This window comes from Panthera pardus, unplaced genomic scaffold, assembly GCF_024362965.1.
Source record: "Panthera pardus isolate Hobbes unplaced genomic scaffold, ASM2436296v1 HiC_scaffold_8, whole genome shotgun sequence".
Taxonomy (NCBI): Eukaryota; Metazoa; Chordata; class Mammalia; order Carnivora; family Felidae; genus Panthera; species Panthera pardus.
In genome coordinates, this window is record NW_026527013.1 from 20,817,757 (window position 1) to 20,843,077 (window position 25,321).

Genomic DNA, 25,321 nt, shown 5'->3' on the forward strand with positions numbered 1-25,321 from the left:
CGCTCAATCTCCATTTTCCTCACAGAGAAAACTCAATCCTGGTGTAAACTGAAGGCAGGGAGATGGCAGCCTGTGCCCGGCCGGAGGGCAAGAGCTGCCATACACCTGCCTGGAGACCTGGTTCCAGTCCTGCTGTCCCCAGTGAGAGGTACCATCTGTGTCTCTCGAGATGACCTCACCCTGAGATGGCTGCTCAAATCACCAGAGCTCCAACACAGACCTCCAGCTTCACGACTGGAAGCTACAACAGGACAGCCAGCATGGTGGGGACGGGACACATGGGAGGCCTTAGCAGATCCCTGGGGACCTTCAGAAGAGCCTGAGCCAGCAGCCTCCTCCCCACTTTCCCACTCACAGCTCATGGGGAGCGAGCCTCCCTCGTAAGCACCTGGAGGGGTGGTTACCACCACCACATAACACAAGAACCTGAGGCTCAGAGAGGTTATGTCGCCATGCGGAGGTTACACAGCTGGCTAAAGGCAGAATCTGTAGCCTGATCCTGGACTGCGGCTCTCTCTCCACACGGCCGGGGGAGGCAGCTTCCCCGTTCTCATCGTTTATCAGGGCTCAACACAGGCTGCCTCCTTGGCGGCCCAAGCTCCTAGGCATTCAGGCTCTGCTCCCACCTGGAAGCCGCAGAGGCTGGGAACCTCATTAGCTGCGTGGTACTAACAGCTCCCGAGAAGATCTAACACCCCCACCCCCCACCCCGGTCCCCCGGGGCAAGGCAGGTATGTTGAAGGATAAATACCTCCCTGGCTGGCTGGGTCCCAAGAAGCCAAATGCTGAAGGCATAGAAGACACCAAGACATATGGCAAACACTGCCTGGCTCTCCCTGCAGGGATGCAGAGGAAGGCACCTATGAGAACCCTCAGGAGTAAGTGGAAATGCAGGTGCCTGAGTCTTCCAGGATCCAATCGAGGAAGCCAGCTGGGGGCCCGGCCAGGGGAGGTGGATGTCATGCAGGGACTCTGGCTGTCCTTGCTCCCCCAATACCCTGAGCTCCAGAGGTAACCTGGCAGGGGCTCTCCGAAGTCACCGCTCTCATTCTCCCTTTATGGGCCCTGGGGATGGAGGCACTGATAAGGTCTCACTCAGAACAAGCCACTTTTATGAGAAGCTCAATAAAGTCCATTTTAATTTCAGATTCCTTCACCTTCGTGCATACAGAGGAGGAAGCCACCAGGCCCCAGTGAGCATGCGTGAGGCAGAAATCGAGGCCACTGCAAAGCTACCACCTCCCCGCCTCGAGTGCTTGTTCCTGGATAAACCTCAGATGGACCCACATTGGGCCTTTTGTCAGATTTAGAGAAAACTCCTGGCTCCCCACCCAATGTGTAGTCCATTGCTATGGGTGGGAAGAGCCAGTCATATGACAGAAGGTTGGACAAACCCCAGGAAGGGGACTCTTCTGGAGGGGGCAGGGAAGCTGCGATCTTAGGGCTCATTGGGACTCCGAGGTAGAGGTAGCAAACATTTCCGGGTGACTCCTTCACATTAAACCAAACACAGTACATTCTGCATGTGTTGGCCCTGCCCACAGGGGGCCGGCCTCCCACTGCCAGGTGGAGAGCCTCCAGGTGCAGACAGCAGGTGGAGGACAGAGATAGGGGCATAATCTCTGGGGCTCAGGGATGAATGTGATGCCCACAGAGCTGAATCCCTTTCATTTATTTACCCAAGTCCCACAGTACCAGTCCCCGGTCTGCCACCCCCCCAAAATCGACCAAGCTCTTGATTCTCGCTCCCCTGATCACGGTGTTGTTCTCTGCATGATTAGCTGCTGGTTCTCCAGACACTGCTTCAGCTTGTCCTCCGTCAGTGTCAAGCGCTGCTCCAGGATGGAGACTGTCTGCAAAAGAAATGGTGGTCAGGCTTCAGGGTTGCCCTAGGGACCCCCCCCAGCCATTCCTGCTCAGCTGCTCGGCCTGCTGTCCTGTCAGGTCCCTGGCTCTGGTGGCGACTTGGACCGCTCTTGCCTTCATGTCTCTTCCTCGCTCTGGATGGCTGTTCTCTGATGTCTGCAGGCAGGGGGAGGACACAGCGAGGGAAGGTCGGCAGCAGGTCCCACAGCCCTGGGTCAGAATCCCTGGCCCTGGTGGTCTGGCACTTAGATTGGGGTCTGGAACAGAACCACTTCCTCATCTGGGCCAGGTTTCTGTCCACAACCAACTGGAGACCATCACCCATCTCCATTCCAAAGGTAAGAAAACGACACCCCCAAATGAAGGCACCAAATTAGGGTCCTGCCTACACCTCAGGCTCTTCACCTCTATACCTGGAGGGACTTCCCAGACTGGGAGGTGAGTGACTGAGCGACCCCGAGCCTAGGAGGGCCTCTGCCTGTCCAAGTCCAGTGAGGACCATTGCAGGAATATGCCACCTGGGAATTTGGCCCTAACTCCACTTCCAAGCCCCCCTTTTCCTCTGTAACGGAAGGATAACGCCAAGCTCACAGGAGTCCTGGACACTATGGGTTTTGACTCAGGATGGCACCCAGCCATCACTTCTTAGCTTGACCCATGTCGGCAATGCTTGTCATCATGTTGACTTCCGAAGGCTGAGCCTTTGCTCCCTGGCCTCTCCTGCACACCCAGCACGACCTAGCTGTCTAGCCTGCTCATGCCCCCAGCTGCTGGGGCTGCATGCGCCTTATGGGCCAGGGCCAGGGTTGCAGATGTGGCTGCAAAAAACCTGCCCACCTCCTCTGGCTTTGGACAGAGTGCTGGCAGAGGGGCAGGTGCTATCTGGGAGCCGGTGTGCTCCCGAGCCTGCCCACCGGTCACACGGCCAACCCCAGCCATCGCCCACCCTGACCCATGCTGGCCACTATGGCTGAGCTCACATTCCCCCCATCGAGAGCTGGGTGAGGGCCTGTGCGTGTCAGGCCCGCACCTGGCACTGGGTGAGTCTGCTGTGAGCAAGGCAGGCTCGGTTCCTGTGTGGTGCCACCTACAGCCAGCAGAAAGGCTCAGATTAAGAAACAATACTTTCTATTAATTTTACCCATTTGTCTGTGGGCTTTCCCAAGAGGTTTTGCCACCTTCCCTGAGGCTCCATGGAGGCTGTGGGCCTTGGTCCAGTGAAAAGGAAACTTTCCCTTCATACATTTAATAAAACATTGAAACATTCTGGGAGGGAGTTTCCCCTCTAAGGCTGCTATAAATTCTCACAGCATCCCGCATGGACGTCAGCCGCTCACGGAGGCTGCTCCTCCTGGCGGCTGGCCCTTTCTAACTGAGCTGGCCTGGGCTGTAAGGGCTCTGAAAAGGTGCACTGCACCCTGAGAGGCAGGGCTGAGCTGAAAGAGAGTCACACTCCCCCTGTGCTGGCCAGAAGCCGTCGAGGGGTCTGTACCTCGTAAAAGTGGAGGCGGAAACAGCCCCTGGCTGGCCCAGAGCAGCATTCCTGGAAGTTTCCATAGGCTGCTGCAAAGCTTGTGCCGAGCCAAGCTCCAAAATCATTCTTCATCCAGACTTTTTCCGATGGTCCCGGACTCCAGGCCACAGTGGGGGAGCCCGCCTGCTTTTCCTCTTTGCGCACCCCCCCCCTGCCCCTTTAAACTTTTCACAGGGACCGAATTTTCAAGTGTGGAGGCAGCGGGTGCTGGGCCAATGTCAATACCGGGGGTGCCACGCATTTCATGAGGCCTCCACTTAGTTCCATGGGGGAGCCCATACTTCAGCTCGGTAGAAATAGGGCCATTTCTCAATATTACATTTCTTTGAACATAAATGCACACACCTTTTTCATATCCAGCCCCCTGAAAGGAGGGTGCCAGCCCAATTTTGGGCCCTTCCTGGGGGAGCTTTGAGAGGGTGCTTTGTGGCATGTTGTAGACAAAAAGGCTTTCACAAGTCCACTACTCCTCGAACCTGCAGCTCCTTCCTCTCCCTGACGTTCTCCCACTTCCCCCCTTTTCTAGCTGAGAAAGACTCGGGAAGAGTCATCATCTCTATCTTTTCTCTCTACTTCCTGTCTCCCCTGTGCCCCCGGCATACTCTGCCAAGATGCTGGGTGGCAGCCACCATCCAGGGATGAAGTCTACCAGGCTCTTCCAGATCACATTTAATCCCACCCAACCCCCGTCTGAGCCAGAAGGATGGGCCAGGGACAGGACAATTTTTTGGATTTCTGTATGTTAGAATGTTGTCTTGGTGTTCTCTGCTCCACAAGTTTTCTTGAATAATCCTACTCTAATAAAACATGAGACTTCATCTTCATGGAAAATGGTGTCTCTCATGATAAAGTAAAACCTAGAAATCCCAACGTCTAGTTTTGCTGATGTGCCTTCCCTCCACCATGGGAAGAGTCTCCACAGCAATGGAAAGGTTGCCAGTGGGGCTTCTGAGGAACAGAGGTCAAACACGCTCAGGGCTGGAGGCACAGACAGCAGGAGGGCAGGTGGGCCACCTGTAGGGACAGTCCAGGCCACCACGGTGTCACCATGCTTCCCAGCTGCTGGGGCCTGTGGGAGGGAGGAAGGGAAAGCATCTGGGACAGTGTGTGGGTGGGCGAGGGTATCCCCAGCAAGGGCTGGTTCCGGGACATATCACTTGGCCTTGTTCGCAGTGTGACCTCACCTGCTGGTTCAGAACAACATGCCCGCCTGCACCAAGTGTCAGGCACACAGCAAGCCTCAGTAAACACGTGCTGCCTCAGTGTCCAGAGGGCAGAGGCCATAGCTCGTTTCTCCCGCTGTCCAGGGCCACGCCAAGCAGGCTGCTCGCCCTGCTCTGTGCGTCGGGTCCTTCCACACGGTGTCTGTAGTGTGGCATGCCTGTCCCAGAGGCGGGGGGAGCACTACTGAGGCAAACAGCTCTGCAGTCTTCCTGACAGCCCCCCACTCCCGCCAACCTTCTCACCCTCCTTTCACTCAGGGCAAATGACAGCTGGCCTCACAAGCAGCCCCTGGGCCCTCATGGCCCCTCACCTTTCTCTGTCCAGAGGAGCAGGGGGTGAGAGAAAGTCCCCAAGGAGGTACAGGCTGGTTCTGGTGGCAAATGGCAATGAGAGAAGCAGCCCTGCTTGACCTGGGCATCTGTGGACCTCTGTCTTCTCAGCAGGGCAAAGGAAATGTGGAGAAAGGGCTGAGGAGGCCAGCGTTCTGGCTGCTAGGCAGACCTGTCTGGGTAAGGTGACCCATCTCCCAGGACTCCTGCATGGTGGAGTCCAAACTCCTCCAGAAAGGTCCCTCCTGCCTGCTGACCTTGGAGAAACCAGGCAACTCATTCCCTCTCCTTGGCCCTTGTGCCATCCGGGCAGCTTACTCTAGAGTCCCCTCCATAATTGAGGTGTGGAGCCCAGACTCCAGGGGAGACTGGTGGGAGGACCCGGGACAGGCCCTAGGGGCTCATCCTGATGCTTCTTGACACACTCTGCTCCAGGGGCTGCTCTCGGCAGCTCATGTTCACGGAGCGCTCGTGATCCTGCCGAGCCCTCTTCCACAATCCTTCAGCGTGGGAGCCCTCCACATGCCCATTTTTCAGATGAGGAAATCCATGCACAGTGATATTAAGCAACTTTCCTAGAGTCACACAGCTTATAAATGACAAACCAGGCCATGACCCACAGCGGCCTGGCTTCAGAGTTTGGGCGAAGGCACCGGGAGCTGCACCTTCGCTTTGTCCCCATCAAGCACGTATAAGGTGAGGCCTGGACTAATTCCTCCCCACTTGCTCCAGCCATGCCTGAGGGCTACTGGCTACATAACCCCGGGAGGCCTGTGTGTCCCCCACCCAGTGCCCAAGCTCGAGCAGCCCGAGGAGGAACTCGTGGATCTCTGTTCTTACCCAGCAACAGTCACCTTCTGTCCTGTCCAGGCCACCTGGACACCTGGCTCCAGATTAAATGAGCAGAAGTAGTAAAAAGGGACACCCCCCCCAGAGTCACCTAGCAGTCCCCTCACACCATCAGGCCACACTCAGAGACAGTTCCTAGGCCTCAGATGCCTCCAATCCCCTATAAAGCAGTCTCTTACCTCACTTAACATTTAGGTTTGGAATTATCATAAAAGTCACGATTTTGAGCTACAAAAATATTATAGGGTTAAAGGGGACATCCCAACAAGAACCCTTTAATAGACTCACGATGAGAAAGTACCCAAACGCCTGAATTTTAGACACTCTCTTTCACTGGAGTGCGGTGTCACTCAGCATAAGTGAGCAGTTCCCAAACACGCTGTGGGACTTGCCCTGGTCACTGCTGGGTGTCCCACCCCTCACAAGACTGGGCTCAACTAAGTAAGGCACCTCTCTCCCTGAACCATGGGGACAGGAAGCAGAATTCAGACCCCACACCTGGACACTGTCACCCTCGCCCAACGCTGTCCACTTCCAAGGTCACGGCATTCACCTGCCAGCCATGGGGAAGCCTCATGGGACAAAGTCATAGCAGACTCAGAAATTTCATCTTCAAAGTCACCCCTGTCAGAGGGTCACTTGGGGGCTTGTTTCTGAACCACCTTCTGCTGCTGTTACCAGCAATTTCCAGAAAGCCACAGCCCTTGTCATGGGAAACAGTACCCTTAAAAACATTCCTGTTCGCTGTTGAACATACTCTGTTGTATCTTTAGACCGAGGCTTGGTGTACTTGGCCTGCTGTCTATTTTGGTAAGTAAGGTTTTACTGTCACGCCCATTTGTTTATGTTGTCTACGGCTGCTTTCTGGCTATGATGGCAGGTTGAATAATTGTGACAAGAGACCCTATGGCCCACAAAACCAGATATTTACCAACCCTTGCCTCAGACTGTCTTCACTCACTCATCCTCACTGAGCACCCTTGTGTTGGCCCGTGTCACCCAGGGTGACAACGGTGCACACAGACTCGGCTAGGCCTGCAGGGTGCACACCAGTTTGCAGAGGCAAGTACCAAGCAGTCGTACAGACCAGCAGGGTGTGCTGGGAAGAACAGAAGGGTGTGGCCTGGGGAAGTGGGCCCGGGAATGGAGCGGTGAGCAAAGGCTAAGGAAGAGTTCACCAGGCAAGTGGGGCAAGAAGGCGCTGGGGCCAAAGGATCACAGAGCACGGAGCCCCGAGGTGGCAGGGAAGGTAACGAGCAGAGGGATGGATCAAAGGAGGCATGTCTGAGGGAGTGAGGAAGGGCCTTGTGGAGGCAAGAGATGGGGCCGGGGCCTTCTGGCCATGCTAGGCGGCGGCCTTGCCTTCAGCCTCAGAGCAGAGGACAGGGCTGGTGGTCCTGGGCCGAGTGGGGAGCAGACCCTTCTGGCCGCCACAGGGGGATGTTGCGCACATGGCTGTGGTTAGGTGTGTTGGAGGCCCAACCAGATACCAACGAAGTATGAACCCCCACCACGTGGGGGTAAGTCAGAGGCAGATGGGAGAAGGGACCATTCCCTGAGGCCCCAAACATAGGACAGAACACAGGACAGGGGCAGAGAATGGGCTCCAGACAGGATGGGTTAAGTGTGAGGGCCCTCCCCCTCTGAGTGGGCTGGGCAGGAGGCCTGAGCCAGTAACAGGGCTATTTTGCATTCTGACACTATGGTCCCTGCTGGGGGCAGAGTGGGGGGGGGAAGAGGTAGGGAGAGCAGAGGAACAAGCCCCTGGACACCAGACAGAATCTGGGGCAGGATGATACCAGTGACACTGCTGAAGCCCACTGGAAAGTAGCCTAGCCCCTCAGTGGGTGACAAGGAAGGGACAGCCAACGCAGGGAACCTGTCAGGGAGAGTGCTGGAGGCACAGCGGACCAAAACCAAGAGCATGAGTGAGGCCGGCTCAGGCTGGGGGTGGGGCAGCATTCCCAGCCTGACTTGGCTGCCTGAGCTCTCCAGAGGAATATCCTCTGGGAGAGGCTGAACAAGGGCATCTTATTCAAATCCTCATCTTCCTGCCTAGGGGAGAACAGATGCTGTGATCTGTCCCCTGTCAAGGCAACATTAACAGGGCAAGTGGCTTCTCTCACTCACAGTTCAAGATGTATAAGACGGTTCATGTAACACCCTGAAGGGCCTTCTGAGTGGGGTCTAAAAATAACCGATTTTAAAGCGACAGGCTTGTTTTTTTAGTCCCCTAGGAACTGTAGTGATGCCCAAAGAAGTTGCACCAAAATGCCAGTCTTCAGCCACACGTCTGGCACCCAGGGCCCCCAGCTCCAAGCGGGAGACGACACAACACGAGGGTCATCTAGACAGCCATCGTGGCTCTGGACCTCGCTGCCTTGGATATTTTTTCCCTAATGGCATCAAAGTATCAGATGCCTGCCCATGGCTGCAGGGCTCTGGGAGCTGGAAGAGTTGAGCCCAGCTCCCACACTGGCCCCCTGCCCACCGATGGCCCAAACTGGCCAGTCCAGGTGCCCCGCATGGGGCAGAGCCTGGGGGCATGTATCTCCACTGACTTTTGAGGTGCCCAAGGGGAGAGCCTCCACTCCTGATGTGTGACAGGGACTTAGGCATCTGAAGAGTGTTGCCAGAGGCCAAAGAGCATCTACAGGGCCTCTGCCTGACTGTGCTGCCTGAGAGGGCTGGGAGCCATGATGCTCCCACGGGCTCTGTGCGGGCGTCACATGGAGGCGGCGAGAGTCCAGTGCTCCCTGAGAGCATAATCCCCACCCTTGGAAGTAGAAGTGGTGCAACAAAGCAGAAGAAGGGCTGCTCTGCCACCCAGAGCGTGGAGGCCCCGCTCCCTTCATGGAGCTCTTCATGCTCCTCTCATGGCCGCTCTCTCCCTGCCAGCTCCATCACGCTTTCCCTGGGCTTCGTGGGCTTTTCCTTTGTCCCTTCTTTCTCCAGTGGACTGACTACTTCCCAGCCCCCCACTTCCTATGGTATGACCTCCCCTTCTTTCAGCCCTGCTGGCCTCTTTTTTCTCCCCAGACTGGTTTCCTCTTGAGGCAGGCTTGTCCTGCATTTTTTTTTCCTCAGCTCTTTCCCCTAGTCCTCATTTCTACCTCCTTTCTTTTTGTTTTAGTTTTTAAAAAATGTTTTATTTATTTTTGAGAGAGAAAGAGAGAGACGGAGTATGAGCAGGGGAGGGGCAGAGAGAGAGGGAGACACAGAATCTGAAGCAGGCTCCAGGCTCCGAGCCGTCAGCACAGAGCCCGATGTGGGGCTCAAACCCACGAACTGTGAGATCATGACCTGAGCCAAAGTCAGATGCTTAACCGACCGAGCCACCCAGGTGCCCCTCTACCTCCTTTTTAGGTCTCTTTTTCATCCCCTTTACACTTGTGTTTGGAGAGAAGGCAAGAAGAAAAGGAGTAGGATATGTTCAGAGAGTTAGCTCCAAGTGAAGCCCAGGCCCCTGACATGGCTCACCTACTCTGGGGCTGATATACCTGGGAAGAAGAGCTCTGACTCTGACTGGGGCCTGGGAGGCCTCTGTGAGGAGACAACAACCCGAGACAGGCTAAAGGAAATGTGTTCCAAACACAAGGTATAGTAGGTGCAAAGGCCCTGAGGCACAGAAGAATATGGCATTGTTGAGGAGGTGAGTGCTGTTGGTTTGGAGTGGTTGAACAGGGAAGAGAGTGTGGTGGCCACAAGGAAGGTGGAGGAGGGACCCTAGGGCCCTTGGCCAAAAAGGGACAGGGACAGGGAAGCCTCCACCCTGACACTGCCTTATCACATTCACAGGTCTGAGCAAGTACAGTCAGGAAGATGGGGCTCCTGCATGCCTGTGGTCAGTTTTCAGAGCTGGTTCTAGAGTGAGTCTGGGAGAAGAGGCTCAGCCCGGGAACTGACTACGGCCACCAGGTGCCACAGTCGGAGGTGAAACAGAAGGGGGTGAACTGGCACTTCAGAACACCAAGGGCAGACCTCGTGAGCCAGGGGACTTCCAGCAGCTGCTCCTCCTCCCAGAGCACTGCTGCTACTACGACCTTTGCTAAAAGTGTCTCTCCTGTACAGCCCACGTGCAAATGTAGCAGGAAGACTGGAGCCATAACTTCCACAAAGACCTGAGGGGCCACAGCACACCAACAGGGCCCTCCTGACAACCTCATCCACCCCCACACATTTGTCAGGTCTGCCACATGCAGCAGACAAGAGACCGGCTCGGAGGGGCTTCCAGGCACTGGCGTGGCCGCAGCACTGGTCCTGTCTGGGCTGGCTTTTGGGGAAGCTGCTCGACCATGACTGACAGTGAGTAACATTTTGGAGGAAAGGAGAAAGACAGAAGGTAACCAGCCAGCCTTTCTGTGTGCATTTCTCAGATATTTGGCCAGTTCCTTCTGGAATGCTGCTGCACGTGCAGACCTCGCTCCAGGCCTCCCCGCAGCACTCCCCACCCCATCCGGCTCCGGTGCAGCCCTTCTATCCCAGGGCCCCCGACACCAGCCAGGGAACTTCTCCATGTCCACTTTCTGCTCTGAGCAGGGAACTTCTCCATGTCCACTTTCTGCTCTGAGCAGAGCCCTAGCCCTCTTAGGTGGTTTCTATGGTCAGAATCCCCTCCTGGGCCTCCCTGGAACATGGCCCAGAGGTGGACAGGATGGCTGGGCCAGAGAGCAAACATCCAGCCACAGGCGCCCTCGAGCTCTCTGCCAGGCTGGGGGCACTGCAGCGAGGAGAACTAAAATGGGCAGCAGTGTAGCAGGAAGCTGGGACACTGGGCCACCCGTGTCTGAAGGGGGCCTGGGGGGCAGCGAGGCGAGAGGGTTAAGCAATTGGGGTGGGGGTTGCTGCCCAAGCAGGCGTGCGGCAGGGCTGCAGTGTGGGGGGAAAGTCAGGCAGAGAGACGTCAAGTATGCGGGGCCAAGTATGTGGGGCCGGGAGAGGGCGGTGGGGTTGGTGAGCACAGCAGGGCGCCAGAGCAGGGGGGCACCACAGGAAGGGCTGATGGCGTGTAGGAAACCAATCGCATGACTAGACCGTGCTGTTCTCAACTCCTCCGGCTGCCGAGTCAGGCTGGGCAGCATCCTCACATCAGGGCTCTGCCTCACGAGTGTCCTCACCAGACCCAGGTAGGCTACTCCTGCCCCATGGCTCCCAACATGAGATGGGTGCCCTAGGCCCCTCTCGGTGACTACTCCGCTCAGGCTCCGCCTTCCACCTCGGCTTTCCGGGACTCCTGGGTCACCCTCCACCTCCACACTGCTTCTGCCGTGTCCCTTTCCTGTCCAGGAGCTCAGGGATAACGGACGAACTCCTTGGCATAGCATTCTCATGGCACTCAAGGTCCACGTTGCCTATTACTATTGCTCTCTCTGACCAAAGCCACCTACCAAAAGCCCCACCTCAGCCCTCTTTCCCCACAAGTCCCCCTCGGCTCACCCCCACGCTCAGTGCCTGCCCAGCTCCTCTCCCAGGATGTCCTGGCCATAGCACAGGTGCAGACTCTTGGAAAATGCTATTATGGTGACCCCTGGTCCCTACCTTTGTCCTGTGTGGTAAGAGCGCAGGCTCCAGAGCTGTGCTGCCTGGGTTCAAATCTGAACTTGACTGCTAACTTGCTGAGTGGCCTTGGGCAAGTTATCTGACTCAAGGCTTTAGATTCCTCATCTGTACACTGCACCTCTCGAGGCTCCGTTGTAATACTGTATCAACAGCTAATATTTATGTGGCCCTTGCTCTGGACATGGGGGTGCACCATGGGCAACATGGCTCCCTACTTCATGGGGGCCATGGCTAAGCTCTGAGCTGCAGGGGGCCTTGTACAGATGGGGCTTGATGAGGCCCCCAAAGAAGGCAGCCTGTGGTCAGGCCTGGTAGGGTCTGAGCCATCAGGGCACGTGGTGGTCTGGCTGCTCCTTAAAGTTCTCCTGTGACGGAAAGTTCCTTTTAATCATTTCCAGGCTTGTGGTTGATTTGGCTCCTCTAGGCGGTCTCCCACAGGGGCTGGGGCATCCCAACCCCCTACCCCCAAGACAGAAGCCAGATTACCGGTGGTAGTGTCCGAGGTGCCCTGGGGCTTAGGGAGAGGATGCACCTGCCTGGCCACACCACTGGGGGCCTTTGTGCCAGGCTTCAGGGAGCATCCTGGAGCTGGCCATCGGCTCAATGCCCCTGTCTCGACTGTGCCGCACAGAATGTCTAACTTTCCTTTCGTTTCATTGCAAAGATGGAAAAATATGGAATTAATCTCCCCTCTAGCATGGTTTTGACTTCACTCAGATTCTAAAGATCTAAAACAGATGCAATAAAAGGGGAATCTCTTTGCTGTGGGGTCTTGTGAGCTATCAAAACAAAGTGGGGCTGCTGGGCTCAGCGCCTGCACAGCTCTGCCTTGTCTCCTGCCAGCTCCAGCTTTGTCTGTTGGTGTATGTTAGTGTGTGTGTGTGTGTGTGTGTGTACACACACATGCAGGGCCCTGTCTTGCTGATGGTGCCCTGGTCAGCCAGTTGCCACACGTCAGGGCTGAACGGGGGCCGGAAGGGCCAGCCTGGCTTTGGGAGGCTGCTGGTCTGAGCCAAGTGCTTCCCACCAGCCAAGGCTCTGCCTCTTTGCCCTGGTCTCTGTCCAGCACCCAGTGGTCCATGGCACAGGGGCCTTCGAGTCAAAGGGGCAAATGCTGGCCCTCGACAGCCCACTGACGTCCATCAGTCTGAATGCCGGCATCATAAGGACAGGGGTTTTTGTCTATTCTTGCTCACTGCGGTCTTCCTGCTTCCAGACACAGCTCCTGGCACATAGTAGGTACACACTGAGTGCTGGATGGACAAATGCCAGGCCCTGAGCTCCACGAAGACGCAGGAATTCAGGTACTGCACCAGCGAGCCCATCATGTTCCCAAGGCCCAGGCGCAGCTTTACTCCTGGGATGAGCCCGCCTGGCTGGTGAGGGACACTCCCCTCAGGTTGGGCCTTGGACCTGGCAGGCTTGAGGGGACAGCAGGGGAGGGACTGGAGGCTAGGTAGGCCAGAGGGGCCCCTGCCAGCTGGCCTTGGCCTCAGCAGGATGTGGGGGTGTGCAAAATAGGATGGGAGTCCAGGAAGCAGTCCACTTCCTCCCCTTCCCACCTCAGGCCTGATTTGATGAGGGCTAGCAGCTTCGAGGCCTGAACTTCAGAGGGGAAGAAATGGGAGAATCCCTCTCCTGCTGACGTCTGACATGCTAACTTGCCCGGGATCACACACAGCTGATGCACAACAAAATGTGTTTCTACAGAAATTCCTCCCAATCTCTCTGGGCTCAGCAACTGTCTTTTTAACCAACCCCCTTCACCCAAACGTTTGCTGCTAGCAACACAAAATGAGCCTTTGTCCCTCGAGCCCACAGGTCTATGTTTCTGTTTCACATTATCTCAGGGATATAGGATTTCTCTGACGTTTTTGCATCCCCCAGCCCCCACCTCTACTGCGGATTAGCTCTCTTCGGGAAGTCCATGAAACACTATTTTCTATTGGTGGATTAGCCATGGGATTAAAGAATCTTGGCTAATATACCTTCCTTGTGGCTTTAGAGCAGCTCCTTTTAAATGAACACAGGCTTTTCCATATTACTGCTTACCCCCAAAAGAGAAGCTATAAAAAGTAGATCCACTAACCACTATCCATAAAACGGAATGCTCCTGGGGCCCAGGGGGTGCTACCCACACCAGGACAAAAGTTCTGAGCTGCAGACCCTGCCAAAACTGGCCTGAGTTCAAGCTCATCTCCTTGTCAGCCCTGGGCAGGCCGCCAGGGAGGCAAGGGTCTACCAGGGACACGCCCTAAGGTGCAGGATGCCAGTCACTGCTCAACCAGCGGCTTTGCTGTACTCTGACTCCGTGGTGAGTCCAAACAGGGCTGAGCACGGGCTGTGAACCTTGGCTTTGGCCACCTTCTGCATTCCATTTCTTCAGAAGTCGACTTTCCCAACAATCCATAATCCAAAGTGTTAGTTAATTTACCACAACTTGATAAAACACAATCATCCCAAGTCAGAGAGACTGTCAGGTAGCTTCCTGGAGGCCTCAGTACAGCCTGGCAAGTCAGGCTGTGGCCCCAGCCCGACAGGACCACCTCAGGGAAGAAGGGCTCACAGGCTCCCCCCTGCCCTGCCAAGGACCCAGCGATCCATGGAGGAAACCTAGCCTCTCATCTTGGATGGTTTTCTAGAGCCACCAACTGGGCCCAGATCAGAAAGGGGGACATGAAACCGGTCCCCCAAAAGCCATGTCCCACTGAGTCTAAAGCTTCTTTTTGTTTTTTCTCCTTCACCCAGGGAGAGGGTCCGTACTGACAGTCCAGGCCCAGAGAGGGCCCTCCACAGGGCAGGTGAAGGAAGTGGCAGACCTGACTACAGCTTTCTCTGACCCTGCTCTAGTGGCAGGAGAGTGCCAAATGGCCACAGGGTCAGCTGTGACTTGGTTCATCACAGAGCCAAGAAGGCCTCTTTGGGACTGCCTTTCACAACCAGAATACTCATAGGCCCCTTCTTGTGGCCTGTACTTAACCCTTCCTTGGATGGCCTGTGGGTCCGCAGAGGAGTAAGAGCAAACCATCTGGGGTCCACATCTCCCCTCCTCTAGAGTAATCCCAGTCAGTCTGAATGAGATGCCCCTGCATGAGCCTTGTTATCCGGCTCCAGCCCCTGTGCCCCCACCCCCAGCTCTCCAGGCCTGCTCAGGGCCTCATAGGAGAAATCTCGGAAGACTGTGAACATTCCCAGGCCCTAGAGGCCCTAGAGGCAGCCACCCTAAGCCCATCTGGTGGGCAGGGGCCTTCCCTCTTCAGCTTCTCTGGGGAGGGGTGCTCTTTGCCACAACCACAGATGGCAGAGAAGACGGAGCTTGAGCCTGTCCTGCCTTTGAGCGCTGCTAGCAGCACCAGCCTTTGCTTTTTGCAAAGCCAGGGGAGCCTGTGGATAAACTGCCAAAAAAGAGTGACAGAGTTGGGGAAGGGTCAGGGCCCAGCCCCTCTGCAACTGGCTAGTCAGACCCCAAGTACGCTTCTGACACAGACCAGAGAGTGTCCTGTCCCCAGGAAGCAGCTTCTTGACAGAAGAAAAACAAGTCTCTCGTCTCCAAACCCCAAAGGGCAGGAGTTCAGGCTGTCTTGAACCTGACTTTGGTCCAAGGGTAATTCTTGAATGTCTATACAGAGGAGGACAGCCAGACAACCTCTGGACCGTGCAGGCCCGGTGGCCAGATGTGCTGTGGAGAGAGGGTCTACTTTTGTGGAAACCAGCAACCACCACCCCCACGCCACTGGCCGTATGTGCGAGTGATATAGGGGCTGCACACGCCCTATAAACAGGGATCCTGGCGGGGGCGTGGGGGCGGCTGGGCAGGGTGCCTTTTACTCTATACCTTCCCAACAAGTTGAGTCTGGGTGCACCTGAGAGGGCTGGCCCCCAGCTAAAATGGCAGAACTGTTTTAAAATCTGGAGTGTGTCTGCACAAACAACAGCTAGTCTGCCCAGGGAAGAGGTACACCAAGAGCCCCACAGAGTGGTCAGGCAGCTCGGCCCATGCGAGAGCAGACCCTGTGTTCCCACCTTCCCCACCAGCATGAAACCAGGCACCTCACACAAGCGGTGCATCAAATAGGGAACCCCCAGGACATGGGCGGTTGAGGGGGGAAGGCCAGGATGTCTCAAAACAAACAGGCCATTCTATCCAATTCCCCAAAGCTCACAGAAAAAAGTTCTTAGCCTTGTTGAGTAAGGTCAGTGGAGCTACAACAACCTGGATATTTCACAAACTCAAACATCAGGAGACCCAGACTGGCAGGGCTGGGTGGGCCTGCCCCCGCCTGCTTCCCACTGCACGCATGTTCTAGTCCTGGAGCCCAGCAGCCCCCAGTGAGTCACAGGAACCTGAACGTGACATCACAGCATGGCTGTGGCCAGCCTGAAGCACGGGTGCCATAAAAAAAACATAGTTGGAGCAGGAATTTTCATGGCTTGGTATTTTTAAAAAGCAGCAAGATGTGAAACTGGAGTCGAAAATAACTCTGCTGTGGGCTTCTGAGGCAAAACCACCAAGCCGCTTGTTGGGCCAGGGCCCCTCGCTGCAGCCTCCCCAGCTCCTGGGCACTGTCCACGCCTCTGTGCCCCACCCCTTACCCTTGAGGAAGACTGAGGGACTCTGGAACTCCCAGACACCACCCAAACCTCTGTCACTCAGGAGTCCGCAAAGGAAGCAAAGGGAGCCAACCCGGGAGGTGAGCTCATGCAGTGAGGCTAGTTGTGGAAAGCAGCCTCTCCCTGCTCATTGGTGAGTCTTCCAGCATCTGTGAAAAGGACCCCTAGATCACCTGGCGCACCCCCACAAGAACATGAGGGGAAAGGTTAAGGCCTCTGTCTGGATGCATGCTGAATGCCTATCCCCAGGCAGGCAGCCCTGGCAGCCACAGGGCCCACCCTGGAGTCCTTCCAGGGACTCCAGGAAGAAGGCGACTCATGGAAAGAAGGACCTGAGAGAAGTCCTGGCCTCACGTGCGGTGCTGACTTCTGTTGCCCATCCCACGGGACAGGTAGATGGGCAGTGCCTAAAGGCTCCCCTGTATAGAGATGGAAAACCAAGGTTTACTCAGATCCACACAGATGGAAACAGGCAAAGCTGGGTCAGAGCAGCTGGGGCTTCTGACTCCTGGTCAGGGCTTTTCTCTGGATCCCACAGGCCTCCAAGGTCAAGCCACCTTTCTCAGGAAGAGAAGACTTGGGGCAGGTCCAGCAGGTCAGTAACCCATGGTAGCCATAGGACAGGTGCGTGTATGTGTGTGTATGTATGTATGGACAGGGTCACGAGAGAAAGAGGGGGTACACAGCCCCCCACTCAGGACCTCAGCCCCAGGAGTTCCTGAGAATTCCCATGATGGGGTTTTGAGGAGCAAAAAGTCGCGAAAGAGAAACCTAAACCCCATTATTAGGAAATACTTTTTTCAACAACCATTAAGATAACTGGATTCAAAGAACAGCTATCACAGTAAGTATACAACTTTGAAGGGCTTCAATCTTGGCCCAGTGCCTGGGTCTGGGTTCAAGGCTCCCATCTAATGGGCCCCATGACCCATCCCTGATTTTCAACAGCCCCTGGGCACCTCAGTTCCCCATCACCTCCTGGGCTCCCCTTCCTGGATCTGGGGAAAGATCTCTTCCTTTTCTCCCTGTTGTCCTAGCACCTAGCCAGACCACTAGAGTCTCAGTGGCAGCTCAAGAGCATTCCTGGGACTCAAGTCCAGCAGTTGCAGAGGCCTGTGGAATGTCCACTCCTGACACTCCTGTGTCACCTGCCCACCCTGGTACTTTCCCACATTCTCCTGGGAGCACGTCGACTTCATGCTGTGCTTTATGAAATAGCTGGTGCCGGTCCAGCTAACCAAGAGCTTCCCAACAGTGCTCAGAGGACATAAGCTGGCTCGGCTGTCCCCGCTTTACGAGGGAGGAAACTAAGGCTCTGGGGAGCAATGTCACCTGCCTAAAGTCACCCAGGTGATTAATGGTGGGGTTGGTCCTCAAATCCAGGAGGGCAGGTGTGTCCAGGCTGATGGGCAGGTGGCTCACTCTGCTCCCCAGAGCTGGTAGGGATGTGTAAGACCAGAGAGACCCCAGCTGTTCAGAATATGGCAACCAGCTGGGATCAGGATCCTCAGGAGCTCTCAGTGGAGGAATCCGTGAAGCCCTCAACAGCAACCTCACAGGAGTAAGGAGGGGTGTCTCCTATATAAAGAAGGGCCATGGCAAGGGGTATACTCTCTGGCCAGGGACCTGAGGGTTGCCCAGCTCTGTAATCACAGAGCAAGAACATCTGGCCGTAACTTTCAGGAAGATCAAGTTTGGCTTGCAGACGGACTCCTGGATGAAGCCATCCCTGACCACATGAAAACTGTCTAGCAGGGGAAGCCCCAGGCTGAGTGGCCCCTGGGGCTGGCCCATGCACAAGCAGTTACTCTTACCCTATTCACACCTGGCATGGTGCCAGCTGCTGAGCACCAAGTGGGAGGATGACATGAGGGTCACGAAGGAGAGCCCTTGGAAAGCTGCAGGTCTCAGCCAGATGGCAGGAGGAGGAGGAGGACGGCAACGAGGACATGACCCCACACTCTGCAGACTTCCCATCTAAAACAACTCCCTGCCAGGCCAGGCCGGTCCAGACAGCACACCTGCTCCGGGGATGGCCAAAGGCCTATGAACCTTGTAACGTGTTCCAAAGTTATCTCCCTGAATGGATACACTTTTGAAAAACAACATATGCACTTTTAAATTTTTTTTAAACGTTTTTATTTATTTTTGAGACAGAGAGAGACAGAGCATGAACGGGGGAGGGTCACAGAGAGAGGGAGACACAGAATCTGAAACAGGCTCCAGGCTCTGAGCTGTCAGCACAGAGCCTGACGCGGGGCTCGAACTCACGAACTGTGAGATCATGACCTGAGCCGAAGTCGGACACTCAACCGACCGAGCCACCCAGGCGCCCCCATATGCACTTTATAGAAAAGGTGTTCCTAAAGAAATAAAATGGTAAAGGGGCGCCTGGGTGACCCAGTCGGTTAAACTTCTGACTTCAGCTCAGGTCATGATCTCACAGGTTGTGGGTTCGAGCCCCAAGTCAGGCTCTCTGCTGTCAGTGCAGAGCCTGCTTTGAATCCTCTGTCTCCCTCTCTTTCTGCCCCTCCCCTGCTCGCAATCTCTCTCTCTTAAAAATAAATAAGCATTAAAAAAAAAAAGGAAAACAACAACAAAACGGTATAACCCCAAATCGGAAGTCAAAGGGCTGCATTTTGGATGCTGCACATGCCCTAAGGGCATGTTGCTTTCCTTGGGATGACAGGCCTTACGGCCTGGCCTGGGAGGGAAGCCACCCGGCTCGCTCACTGGCCCCAGACACAGAAAGGGCTCAAGGAATGAAGGGAACTCGCCACCCCCACTGTGAGGGCTGAGGAATGGCTCTCCTGGGCAGGGAGGTAGTGGGGAGCCGGGAGAGCTATTTCTTGTGCTGCTGGGATCCCCCCGCCACCTCTGCCAGGCCTTGAATAATGACAAGGGGCAGCACATGGCGCTGCTGGACACCGCCCAAAGAGCCTCACACAAGCCGATGCATCTAATCCTCACAAGAGGCCCATGAAGCGGGTACTATTATCGTTCTGCATTCCAGACTTGGAAACTGAGGCACAGAGGTTAAGTACCTTACCCAAGGTTACTGAGATCTTGGCCCAAACAAGCTGAGTCACATCTCTCCATGGCACACTCAGCTGCCCAACCTCCGGGTCTCTGCTTTGCACAGAGGTGCCACTGAAGAGGACTGAGAACGGGTCCTGGGCCTTCACACTGGTGTAAATGGGCTATGAACATCCAGAGAGGAAGACTCAATCACTGGGCCACACCAGCCTGTTGAGCAGGAAGCCAGGCTCTGAGGACTGTGAGCTTCCACAACGGGGTGTCCTGCTCATATCACCCAGGGGCTGGAGGCTCTGTGACTCACTCAGTAAACATCCCCAGTCACTGCAGCCCCCACAGTGCTTCCCTGGAGGATATTCTGCAGGATGGATGACCGAAGGACCTGGAAGGCAGCTTCCCTCTCAGAAGCCTCTTTGAAGTAGACTTCCTTGTGGGGGGGCGGGGAAGGGCAGCGAAGCGGTGAGATAGAGAATAGCATAATTCAGACGACTGTGAAGTGTGAGTCACTGTTGGGGTGGCTGACAGCACCTCTCCAGAGCAGAGAGGCACATTGGGATGGTGAGGAGCATTCACTGAGGGGGGCAGCATGTGTCAATACCTACAGACCAAGGAGGCTCAGAGGCCGCTGGGCAACCTGCATAGGTAGCTACACACAGCAGGGTTACCTGGCTCTAGGCCTCAGAGGAGCCTCCAGAGAGGGGACTGCCCACAGCCAGGCTGGTCCCAAGAGGAGGGAACTCCCAACGTCACTGGGGACAGCTCTGGCTGTGGCTAGGACACCTCAGCTAGAGCCCCAAATCCAGGAGAGGAGGTAGACCTGAAAAAACCAGTGACCAAGCTCAAAGACAGCATCTAATTAGCACAAATGCAACTCCTACCACTTTGAAATGGGCTGAGGCCTCAAGTGGGGGCTTCATCTATGGAACCCAAGTTTCCTCAGGATGTGTCAAGTCCATCAGGAACATGTCTCACTTGGTGGCATTCAGGAATGCACACCATTTGGCAAAGCAGGTGACTGGCTGATGGGCCTGGCATCTGGTTGAGGGCGGAGTGCTGTTTGGATCCACCAAGGGGCTGGACAGCGTGAGGTAGGACGAGGGTGCTACAGTCATCCAGACCCCGGGCCAGAGGCCCAGGCCACAAGAGAGACTTCATTATTCTCTGTGATGCCAGTTTCTTACAAAGTTACTATCACACTCTGAACTGCTAACACATAACAAAACCTCCCATGTGCACTCCTGAAATGCAGCAACGGGAAATGCTTTTAGTGCTATACTCCAAAGAAGTGATCCAATGAAGCTATTTTTAACCATCTTCTCAGACTTAATTTCCAATTTTATCCTATAAAGTTCTAATTGATTCCACCTCCCCTGATCTCTCACTTGACAAGGCTGTGAAGAACATGAGGCAGGCTTGGCAGTTTCTGACGCATCTGAGGTGGGGGATGTGTATGTTGCTCAAACTTCTCTCTTAGCACGTGCCTTCTCAAGGGTTAACAGATTTTCCAAAATGTCTGTATGAGGTGCCCGCAGTTCCCCCGGCCTCCAGCCACTGATGCCTGGCCTTTCCCTTCAAATGTCCTTCCTTCACTGGGCCCAAGGTGTGCAGCACCAGCCGGGATGCTGTGACACTCTGTGGACCACGTGACATGACGGAGAAGAGCTTTTCTCACTTGGCCCCAGATCCAAGTGAGCCTCATCACCAGGTGGGCTCCAGAGGGAGGGAAAGGATGCCACACCACTTCAGCTCCATCTCCGTCAGAGATTCAAGGGTCCTTTGCCTTCTTCCCACACCCTTGCTCTACCCATGAGCTGGCATAGGAAAAGGCTGTCTGCACCCATAGCCTAGGCGGGGAAGGGTCTGAGGACCTTTAAATCCTGCCTTGCCACCCCCCCCCCCCCCCACCTATATGCCCCATGTCAGCCACACTGGGCCTTTTGCCCATTGCCTGGATGTGCCCATGGCCCCCTCCAGTCCTGCAGGCAGGCTGCTCCCTCTGCCAGCACTGCTCTCACGCTCCTGGTATTGGCTGCCACCTTTCGCCAGGGCATTTTGCTCTTACGGAAACTGCTGCACTACAATTCTGTATTGGGACCTGACAGATGTACACGTGCTCCAGAGGCCAGGGCCCACGTCCATCTTGACGATGGTGGTCAGCACACAGCTAACATTTATTGAGCAGCTACCTAGAGACAGGCATAAGCCAAACACTTCCCACAGATTCATCTCCTTTGATCCTGACCACAAACGTGGGATGTGGAGTCCATGACCACTGCACATCACAGAGGAACCCACCAGGGCTTAGAAAGCCAAAGGGATTTTGCCAAGGTTGCTTGGAGGATAAGGAGCAGTGCCAGCTCAAACCCAGAGCCTGGGCTCCCAGACGCCTTGACTCACTGCTTACAGTTCCCTGGCACGTCCCTGGAGTGCCCACCCGGTGATGAGCAGGATGAATGGACAGTGTTTCCTTCAAAGCTCTGCTGCAGCCCAGGCCAGCCCTGGGAGGGCATACCCTGGCAGGATCTAGCACTGCTGATTTTAGGGTCCAGTGGCCTGGCCGGGGCTTGGATGGTTCTGAGAGGCAGGATCTCAGGGCAGGCACTGCAATTTCATTAATTTGGCCTAGAAAGTAGGTCCATTATGATTATGTTTTTTAAAAATCCAGCACTTGCTGGCCAACTCCAAATGGTCCAAATGCCAGGCTAAGTGCAGACGGTGGGGTGAACACACGTCAGGGCCTACCTGGGTGAGGACATCCAGCTGGCCCACGATGTGCTCCAACGTGCTGGTCAGCGTCTGGGGCATGCTGATGGGCTCCTGGGGCTGGCTCTGCACCGACTCCTGACTCCTGCCTCTGCCTGGAGGGACAGGGAAATCCACTTCTGGCTAAAGACAACGAAAAGAAAGGGAGTCCTTCAGTCTTCATTCAGTGCTTAAAGAAACAACAGAGGAAGGAACAGCCCCTCTGAAGGATGAAGTAAAAAACCACCAGTAAACTGGAGAAAATGAGTTCCAAATATTGGCGGGAAACACAGTGAGGGGGTACTCCCACAACCGGGCCACATGCCCCCTTCCAGGACTTCCTTTCTAAGCAGAGGCTGTGAGTGAGGAGCGCAATCAGAGCATTTGGCAGTGTGGGCCAGAGGGGCCTGGGAGGGATGTGCGGGTGGGCCGGTGAGTGCACTCTGCTGGCTCCTGGTGGCCATCAGGGAGGCCAGGCCAGCTGCTGGCTCTTCAAGCAGCCTACACCCCCCAGTAGGCCTCTCAGAGTCCAGAGACCCTGAAGCCCAGCCTGGCTCTGAAGCCACCCCTCTTCCTGGTCAGATCAATGCCAATTCCCCACCCCCAGCGCAGGGATAGCCTAGAACCAGGGGGATGTTCTAATCCCGCCCTAGTGCACATCCCCTGGGAAAACAGGCATTCTGTGTGAACATCCTGGCCAGATGGCTGGTGGGAGTCAGAATCCACAGGACAGGCACCCTGGGCTCTTTAGACAGGATTCCGGGAATGTGAGGAATCAGTGTTTCTGCCTAAGATCCTTCTGCTCCCAAACGCAGAAGCCATCCTAACCTCTGTCCATGCCACCCCCCACAACCACTGAGCACAAGTGATTTCCTAAGGGGACTCATCCCAGTCCTACATGTGTCCCCCCAAATTCAGGCACCAGTCTGAACACAGATGAATGCCTCTCCTAACCTAGGAAGTGCTGTGCAGGGTGGGATTCCCAAGGACACAGTCAGCAGATGCCCCAGTTTGGTCTTGGAGCCTCCAATTCCTCCGTGGACATGACATATTTGGTGAGGCTCACACTCTTGGCCTGGCCCAAAGGCCCCAGTAACCCATAAATGCAGCTACACTTAGGGCTCAGGGCTTTAAACCATGACCTCACTAACAGCACTAACAGACATCCCAAATGTCACCACATTACTCCCTGACTTTGCTAGTCCTCCAGGGCTCTCTGCTGTCTTTGGGAGAAAATTCAAGCCCCTTGACAAGGCACCCCGCTTCAGCCTATCTCCTTTCACAGCTCCCCTCCTGCTTCTGCACCCTCTAGCCCAACTCCCAAGGTCCTCCCTATTGGGAGGCCTCCCAAGGGCCCTCATCCACCCTTCCTTTCCCCTGGCCCCAGCATCCTGTCCTCCACTCACTTTGCAACCCTGAACTCCTGATCAGAAGCTCCTCTGTACTCCCACACGCCTGTGGCTGCCCCACCCCAGCCACTGCATCCCCAGGACCAGGACACATGAGTGGGATAGATCAATGCTGGCCTGCCCACAGGGCCTGCTGGCTGCCCATCCATGCGTCTATGTCCCTCTTTCTCCTGCCCACACTCATCACCCCTCTCCCTTCTGAATCTAGGACATTACTGAGTTTAGAGCTTGCCAACTACCCAGATACCACAGAGCGAAGGCTACTCTACCTGGCACCCCTCCATCCCTCAATGCCATGGCCAGTGGAGTATACTAGTTATGACTGGGGCTCACCTCGGATGCCTGCACACCTGTCCACTGTCTCACCCCAACACGGCTGCCTGCACACCTGCCACCAGCACCTAGCTTGCATCTCTGAGTCTCCCCATCTCTTGGATGAACCCACAGTGGCCAAGCCCTAGAAAGACGCTCTGCCCTGGACATGCTCACCTGGGTGGACATCAGAGTCCTTGAAAAGTATCACCCCAGGAGATGATTCCCGACCAGCCAAGGAGGGCAATTTAGCACATGGACCCTACTGCATATCTTCCTTTATTAGGAAAGTGTTCCAATCTCATAGATAACAAACTCTCCAGTCCACGTTCATTTGAACCTGGACAAATACAGGCTTTGGAGGTTACAAAGAAAGTGAATGTGAGACACATTCTTGAAAACAGGAACAGTGCCATGTGTGCAAACCCATCGTGTGCATGTCTGCTGTGGTGCTACAGCCGTTTTGTAAGACCCTAGCCCACCAGGGCTGGGGTTCCAGGCCTCTAGGAATCAATGCCCTTGGCTAGTGAAAGCCCTGACAGTTGTGGGTGTTTTGTTTTGTTTTTTTCCTCTTCTTTTTTGTAATGCGAGTGCTTGACTTCAGCTTGACTGCTCAGGCATCCACTTCAAAGAGGCATCCGCTGGAAAAGGGCTATCTTGAATAAACACATTGCCAGCACACGACCAGATAAAGAGCCAGGCCACCTCCCACTGCAGAGGCTCCTTTGTCTTAGAGATCTTGGTAGATTTTGATAACTGACCACTGGACCACTTGTTTTTTCTTAAATTCCCACTCTTAAGTTTCAAATCCACCAATAAAGAGTGAGCCCTTAAAATTCCTAGGCCCCTACCTTCAATCCCAATAAAAGTAGAACCCCAGGCCTATGAGTGCCCACTCTCTCTACCCGCCAACCTCAACCATGTCGTGTGGCCTCACGTGTGCTATTTCTAGGTACTGAAAGTAATAAACCCTTATTTTTTCAAAGTTTCCTGATGATTACTGCTGATGGGAGTCTTATAATCATATAAGAACTAAGGGGCGGTTCAACCACAACACTGGTTATTGACAGAGACTGGCACACAATGTTAGATCCCAATGTCTATCCAGAAGTCCATTCCGAAAGGAAACATTTCAGAAGGTTCGACCAGCCTCTACCTCACTACAGCAGCCCCCAGACCCAGGGGGCAATGTCAGGAGACACAGCAGAGTGCAGAGAGGATGAGCAGGGACTCAGGTGTGGCTGACATCAAGCTCCACCACTCACCGGCAAGGTGGCCCTGGGCAAGAGGCTTAACCTCCCTGGGCCTCCACCTCCTCATCTGCAAGATGGGGGTGATGATTGGGCCTGCCCCACAAAGGGCTGGGCTGTGAAAGGCACTTATCTGAAATCATCAGCGGGCCTTTCTTGAGAAGTAGCCACGGCCCTGTGCCCACTACTTCCAAAGGACCCCCACCTTTTGGACACGCACACTCTTCCTTTGGACAGTGAGTTCCTCGTGGCTCCCTCAGGAGAGGCCATGAGAAGGAGGGTGGGAGTCAGGCAGCCCTCTGTCCCGACAGCCAGCATCCTTGAGGAGTGGTCAGACGGGCGCTGCCTGCTGCCTGGGAAAGATGGAATGGAAATTCTGAGTGTTTCTGAAAAACGGCCCAGAAACTGACAGTGCCGAGTGGAGTCTCTGGAAGCCCAGTGATGGCGGGGGGGGGTATGGGGGGAGGAGGGAGCACCACTGACTCGCAACAGGAACCCTCCTTCTGAGCCAAAACTGAGCCAGCTCCAAAGGTGCACTGAGGACAGCAGCCATGTGTCAAGTCAGGGAGGTAGCCTTGGGAGGAAAGGGAAGCAGGAACC

General features: G+C 55.2%; 1 protein-coding gene across 5 annotated transcripts in view; it reads right to left on the bottom strand.

Moving 5' to 3' along the window:
- Nucleotides 1-1,109: 1,109 nt before the first annotated feature.
- The window catches only part of POC1A (POC1 centriolar protein A), a 93,511-nt gene continuing 69,299 nt past the window's right edge, over nt 1,110-25,321 (bottom strand). For all 5 annotated transcript variants that reach the window (XM_019417068.2, XM_019417063.2, XM_019417064.2 and 2 more), the window contains 2 exons: nt 21,751-21,894; nt 1,110-1,853 (listed from right to left, as the gene is read on the bottom strand). In XM_019417068.2, coding sequence (XP_019272613.1) covers nt 1,755-1,853; nt 21,751-21,894 — 243 coding nt within the window. In that variant the 3' untranslated portion in view covers nt 1,110-1,754. The remainder of the gene's footprint in view (nt 1,854-21,750; nt 21,895-25,321) is intronic.